Raw genomic sequence first — 6,075 nt, forward strand, 5'->3', positions numbered from 1 at the left:
AGGCAGCATGGATCCCTAGCCACCAACTGCTTTCCCTCCTCTCAGCCAAAGTCAACCCTCCTGTATTCTACTGGCTTCATACAATTTCTGAATGGGAGCCAGTTTCCAAACTACAACTTATGTATTAGATGTAATTAAAAAGCAATGCCGAGGATTAAAGCCCCATCTTGGAAAAAGTGTCAATGGGTGTGTCTCCCAGGAGGGTAGAAGTCAAGGTAAATTACATGACTCACCACAAAACATCAGAAATGTACATTTGGAGATTTTTCCCTTTTACCACCCCTCTGCCCCCCCCCCTACAGACAACTCGTCTAGGATGAGACTTGTGCCAGAAGTGGGACCTAGCTGCCAAAAGAGTCCGGGAGACAGGCAAACTGTGTGTCTCCACTCAGAACCAAGGTGAATGTAGCTCCTTCCAGCGCCCGGCTTGGCCATTTGCTGTGGGAACAAGGTCCAGAGCCTCCCGGATCACTAGCTCATGGCCATGGGTTGGTGATTCCCCGCGAATCACCCGCAAATGTAGGAAGCTTCCCGCACTCAGTGGTTAATGAAAAAAAAAAAGTCACTCAAAGGACAGCTTTGTCATGTGAAAGGAAAACATACCCGGCTTTAATATGCTTAAGAAGTCATCCGTGATACATTAGAAAAAGTACCGGTAAAGTCTGGATGTCTCAGGAGCAGTTTGGGGTGGGGGGTGACTGCCTGCAGAAACAGCGAGTCTAGCCTTCAGTTAGGAGCTTCCTCTGTATCAGCGGGTTCCAGTCTTAACTCATTCTTCTAGCAAGTGCTTCCCAATACACGCAGAGCTTCTGCCTGCCCAGAAATGGCTTCTGGAAGCCTAACTTTTCCTCTCCCAAGCAGGACCACACTCCTGCCCCTAACTCCTTAGTCCCCTAGTTTTGGGGACTAGTTTTGCGCCAGGAGAGCTTTGGTCTTTGCGCTCTCTCTCGGTGAGGGTTTCCCGGTCCCCAGGTCTCCTGGCCGGTGGCTGTAGGAGACCTGGGACAGGTACCTGCGACAAACCTGGAGGTGGTCCGCTGCTTGCAGGCCCAGTGCACTCAGCTGCGGCCGGAGCTGCCGCCCCTTCGGGTGGGGCCCGAGAGCACCCGAGACCGAGGCCTCGACCGCAGCGTCGCGATCCGTCCGCCCTCTCCAGTCTCTGTCGCCCTCAACGGTCCTGGAAGAAGGGGAACATCTGGCGGAGGAGGCCCTGAATTTGCGCCACCCGGCTGCCCGTGTAGTTCTTCTCCTTGCCGGGCGACGCCCCCGCTCTCGCCGGGGCCTCCACGGAGGTCGTGCCCACCGAGCTCGGGGTCTGTCGCAGCGCCCGGGCGGCGGCGCCGCTGCTGTTGTTGTTGGCGTTGATCCGCTCGCAGCCGCCCGCCGTCTCCCAGTCCTCGGCCCCCGACAGCTCCCGCAGGCTCTGGGGCGCGTCGGGCCGCAGGTAGTGACAGGCCCGGTGGCCGCTGTAGTCGCGGCGCGAGGGGTCAGCCCCTAAGGCGCCCACCAGCACCTTGATGACCATGTCGTGGCCCTGCAGGGCGGCCAGGTGGAGGGGCGTGAGGCCGCCGCTGCCCGAGGCGCTCACGTCGAGCTGCAGCCCCCGGCGCTGGGCGAAGTCGTGCACCAGGATGAGCTCCTCGTGGCACCCGTGCTTGGCCAACCAGTGCAGCACCGTGTAGCCCGTGATCGGGTCGCAGCGCAGCAACAGGGAGGGCTCGGCTTCCAGCTGCTCCCACAGCACCTCCAGGCGGCCCTCGGCGGCCGCCAGGATCCACGCGTGCTCGTGGGGCTCCAGGCACAGCCCGCCGCCGCCCGGACCGTTCGGCCCGGCCGGGCTCTGCTCCTCGGCGCGCTCCTCAGACAGCCAGCCGGCGGGGGCCGCCCCCTGCAGCCCCAGCAGCTCCCGCAGCGCTCCCCGCCGGCGGCCCGAGCCCGCTCCCGAGAGCATCAGCGAGCCGTGGAGGAGGGGGTCCCGGGAGGCGGCGGTGTGGCCCCGGTACCTGCCCAGGGTGCCGGTGTCCACTCTCCAGGGGCGGGGCTGCAGGGCGCTCCGCGGGCTCAGCGCGGTGGCCGCGAGGGAGGCCTTGGGCCCCGGGCTCGCGGGCCCCCGGGGCTCGGCCATGGTCTTGCCGCCGCCGCCGCGGCGCTTCCAGTGTCGAGCGTTCGCTGCCCTTCCCGGGCCCCTCCGGGAGAGGAACTGGCGCTGGCGTTGGGGAAGGAAGCGGCTTGAGCAATTGGGCTCTGGGAGGGAGGGAGCAAAGGAGGGGAGAGGGAGGGAGAGAGCCAGCGAGCCGAGGGAGGGCCCCGGCGCGGGAGGTGGGGGGCGTGGAGGGGTGGGAGCTCCGGGCCCGGGCCCGGGGGCCAGCCCCTCTAGCGCCCCGCGGGGACCGCCGCCACCTCCGCGTCCCCGGGTGGCGGGCGGCCCCGCCTCAAACGGCCAGGTGAGCTGGGGCAGCCCCGCCTCCCGCACCGCGCGCAACTGGGGGGCGGGCGCTGGGTGGGGGCGAGCGGGCCCCGAGCGCCCCAGCCGCCGGCTTCTCGGCATCCCGGCAGCTGCAGGGGTGAAGAGGCTCTAGGGCGCCCCCTCCCCGGCGGGCTGAGCTCGGCCGGCAGCCAAGGCCTCCGAGAGCGCGATCCTTGAGCTCCTGGGCGCTGGCTCCCCGCCCCCCTCCTTCGCCCTTCCTTCTTATCTTCTGCACTTTGTCCCCGAGCAGCCTTTGTCCCGCCCCTAGCATTCAGCGAGGCGGCCTGGGACTCGGGCTCCCCTGCCTTGCCCTTTGTATGGCCTTGACCCTCCCCGCAGATCCTGGAGTTGCCCGGGATTCCTGCAGAGGAACCGAGGCAAGGATCCAGGCAGAAGTTCTTGCGGGGGGAACTGGGAAAATATTCGCGCCTGGGTGGCTTAGTCAGTAAGCGTCTGCCTTCAGCTCAGATCACGGTCCCAGGCTCCTGGGACCGAGCCCCGCATCGGGCTCCCTGCTCGGCAGGAAGCCTGCTTCTCCCTCTCCCGCTCCCCCTGCTTGTGTTCCCTCTCTCGCTGTGTCTCTCTCTGTCAAATAAAGAAATAAAATCTTTAAAAAAAAAAAAAAGGTGTTCCCTTCTTCCCTGCGGGTTCCCACTCGGCCCTCCGCCCTCTTCTCTTTAACCTTCCCCAAGTTGGCTTGAAGAAGCAGGCACAGGTGAATCCGTCAGCTGCCACGGGAATGCCCTGCCCTCTTCAGGGATGTGTCCCTGTTGTCTCCTCGAGGATATTTTACCTCATCCTAAGAGTGGCCTTCTCTTTGCTCTTCCTTTCCCTCAATAAGTGGTAGTTCTTGCCTCCTGCCCCCTACCATGTTAGGGAGTTCAGTTAGTGGGCGACAGGGACCCTCAGACGATTCTTGAGTCAGAGAGGGACACAGCCGTGATTAAGGTGGTGTTTGGGAAGATGATTCTGGGAGAGGCAGACAAGAAGGCAGGAGACTGTTCCAACAGTCTAGGCCAAAGGTGATGGGGGGTTCAAGCCAAGCCAGCCCACTCCACTGGGCCCACCTGTGATGGAAGGTATCAGAGGCTTTCCTCCTTGGCCCTCAAATATTTTGCCCTAAATATCTTGAGCTTTCCTTCATGACAGCCTATGCATTTGTAATCAATGTTTGAACATTTATTATGTGCCGGACACTGTGCTAGATGCTTTATATATATGTTAACACTTTTAATCCTCCCAGCCACGTCAAAAGCTAAGTATTATTACTGTCCCCAGTCTGCAGAGAGGTTGAGGTCACTTGCTCAAGGTCACCCAGCAGGAAGTGGCTGAGCAGGTCTGTGTGACACCATAGCCTTTGTCCTGGCACCCAGGGACTGGCATTCAAGCCAGGCTTATCAACTGCAGATCATTCACACAAGCCCCAAATTCCAGCCCAGCAGAGGGACTTGCCTTGACCTGAGCATATCTTGAAGTCGCCCTCCTCTTCTAGAATGTCCTCCCTCAGAGCTTCTGTCTCGGGACATTCTCCCTGTCCTTCAAGGTTGGCCTCAGCTTCCACCTTCTCCAGTGTGCCTCCTCCGATGACCTCAGCCCAGGGTGATCGCTCCCCCCGCACCCCCGCCCCAGCCGGCTGGTCGTCTTCCTCCTCTGGTACCCAGCACAGACTGCCCTGTGTTGCGTTGACACGCCAGCTAGACTCGAAGACTCTTTGATGACAGGTGTCATACTATCCTTGTGCCCCTAGTAGGTGCGGGAGAACCAGTTGTTGCCTTGTTCTGGTTTGGCCGCCTGGGAAACTGTGATTGTGTGTGCACATGGAGGGGGGCGCTGTGTGCGGGCGTGTTAGGGGGTGCGTCTGCAGCCAGAGCCTTCGTGCCCACTCCCACATCCCTGCCTCACACTGCACCTTCGGGACATCAAAAACAGCTCCTAGATTTCATCGGTTCGGAGAAAATAAGATAGTGATCACATAGTTGCTTCACTGAGCCAACTAGCCAAAGCCACCTCTTGGCCTTTGCTGACTCCTCAGGGACCAGGCCCAGGCCCAGCGTGGGCCCCAAGCTTTCATTTTCAAAATGAACCCTGACTGACAAGCAGCTACTTCCGCTGCTCTGGAAACTCCCCTCCACAACCCCAAATCTGTAAACACCAAACCACACGCGTGCACACACACTTCCAGAATATGCAAACAGCTGCAGCAATATTTTTTTTAATCAAAATGCCAGCATGGAGAATGCAGGATGGAAGAATGCTTGGACTATTAATTTCCCTCACCACTAAGCAAGCAAGTCCCTTCCCTATCAGCACTAATAACATCTCCGGTTCCAGTCCAAAGACCGCAAAGGCAGTTGCCTGACTGGCTGCGCACACCCATGCCGCACGCGCCCTCGCTTAGCTCTGTTGCCAGGGACCGAAGCCACGGCACCTCCCTAACGACTCGTTCCCTCTTTACTTAGCAAGTACTTCCTACCCGAGGCCACCAGCTGCACACACGGGTCCCCAGAGCCACAGCACCCCGTCTCTATTCCAGTAGAGAGGGTCTCTGGAATTTCAGAGCTGGGAGTGGGGTAGAGGATGCAGAAAGCAGAAGGGACAGTCGGGACCCACCCCCCCCAAAATGAAGATGCCCATCGCCTTGAGGTGGCTGCTCCCTCCCAAGAGAGTGGGGCCGAAATCCCTCAAGCCCTTGGAAATAGACTCCCCCAAAGGTGCACACGGGGTGGGTATTTGCATTTCAAATGGCGATGCCTGGTGTCTCTTCCAAATAGCCTCTCTGATGTATTTGTTCAGTTTGTTTACAGATCCTGGACTATTTGAACTAGAATTTCATGTTTTGTTGGTCGTTTCTTCATTTTTCAGATGTGATTTAACTGTCAGAAGGGGTGGCGGGAAGCAGAGAAACGTAAAGCCGAAGTGTTAGGCATACATTGAAACTCAATCTCAACGAAAAGAGAGAGGGGCTCGTGTATCTTATTAGAAGTCAATGGGGAGTGATCATTGAGCTGCAAAAATGTAATTTGCATGCAACTTTTCAGGAACATGTTCCTGGGGGGAAGCCAAAGGCACATGTATCTTTGGCTCCCAGTGGCGTTTGTCAGTGAGGCTTAGGGATTTAGAGAAATTCATGGCTGCAAAACAGGCAAGAGGGGGATATGTGGCATATGGGAAGGAAAGTCCCTCCAGCTTCTATAATCCTTGCTGATGGAGGGAGCAGGGAACATTCTTGAGGTTCTAGATATAAAATAGATTTTCTTTCTTCTGGAAACCTGTGCTGATATCATCACGTGATTCTCAATGAAGGAGAAAGCCACGAGAGAAAGCTCCTTTCCCGCTGAGCAAAAGAGTGTGTGGCTGTGTGTGCGAGGGTATGCTTGAGTGTGTTTCCGTGTGTGTGCACACACTGTCAGGCATAACTGTCTCTGGTTGTCATTTTCCCCTTTCCAAGGGTCAAGGCTTTACACAAGGACACCCCTGGGAAAGGTTTGACATTCTGAATACCTTTTCCTTGGCTGATAGAACAAATCATTTAAAAACACTTCAGGGCGCCTGGGTGGCTCAGTCAGTTTAAGCATCTGCCTTCAGCTCAGGTCATGATCTCAGGGTCC

The 6,075-nt window shown here is 58.1% G+C and overlaps 1 protein-coding gene across 2 annotated transcripts; it reads right to left on the reverse strand.

Annotated features, from left to right (window-relative positions):
• Nucleotides 1-547: 547 nt before the first annotated feature.
• Nucleotides 548-2,423, reverse strand: SOWAHD (sosondowah ankyrin repeat domain family member D). 2 transcript variants are annotated; one of them, XM_027608591.1, is made up of 2 exons: nucleotides 1,304-2,423; nucleotides 548-1,177 (listed from the first exon to the last, which is right to left on the reverse strand). In XM_027608591.1, the coding sequence occupies exons 1-2, from the start codon at nucleotides 2,123-2,125 to the stop codon at nucleotides 1,169-1,171; spliced, it is 831 nt and encodes a 276-aa protein (XP_027464392.1). In that variant the 5' UTR covers nucleotides 2,126-2,423; the 3' UTR covers nucleotides 548-1,168. The 2 variants fall into 2 exon arrangements, with proteins under 2 accessions (XP_027464392.1, XP_027464391.1); XM_027608590.1 differs by having other exon boundaries at nucleotides 551-2,423.
• Nucleotides 2,424-6,075: the final 3,652 nt, after the last annotated feature.

Source organism: Zalophus californianus, chromosome X (assembly GCF_009762305.2).
Source record: "Zalophus californianus isolate mZalCal1 chromosome X, mZalCal1.pri.v2, whole genome shotgun sequence".
In the NCBI taxonomy this organism is placed as follows: Eukaryota; Metazoa; Chordata; class Mammalia; order Carnivora; family Otariidae; genus Zalophus; species Zalophus californianus.

Coding starts and splice junctions, on each gene's coding strand:
- SOWAHD (XM_027608590.1), bottom strand. CDS start 2,125: ATGGCCGAGCCCCGGGGGCCCGCGAGCCCGGGGCCCAAGGCCTCCCTC.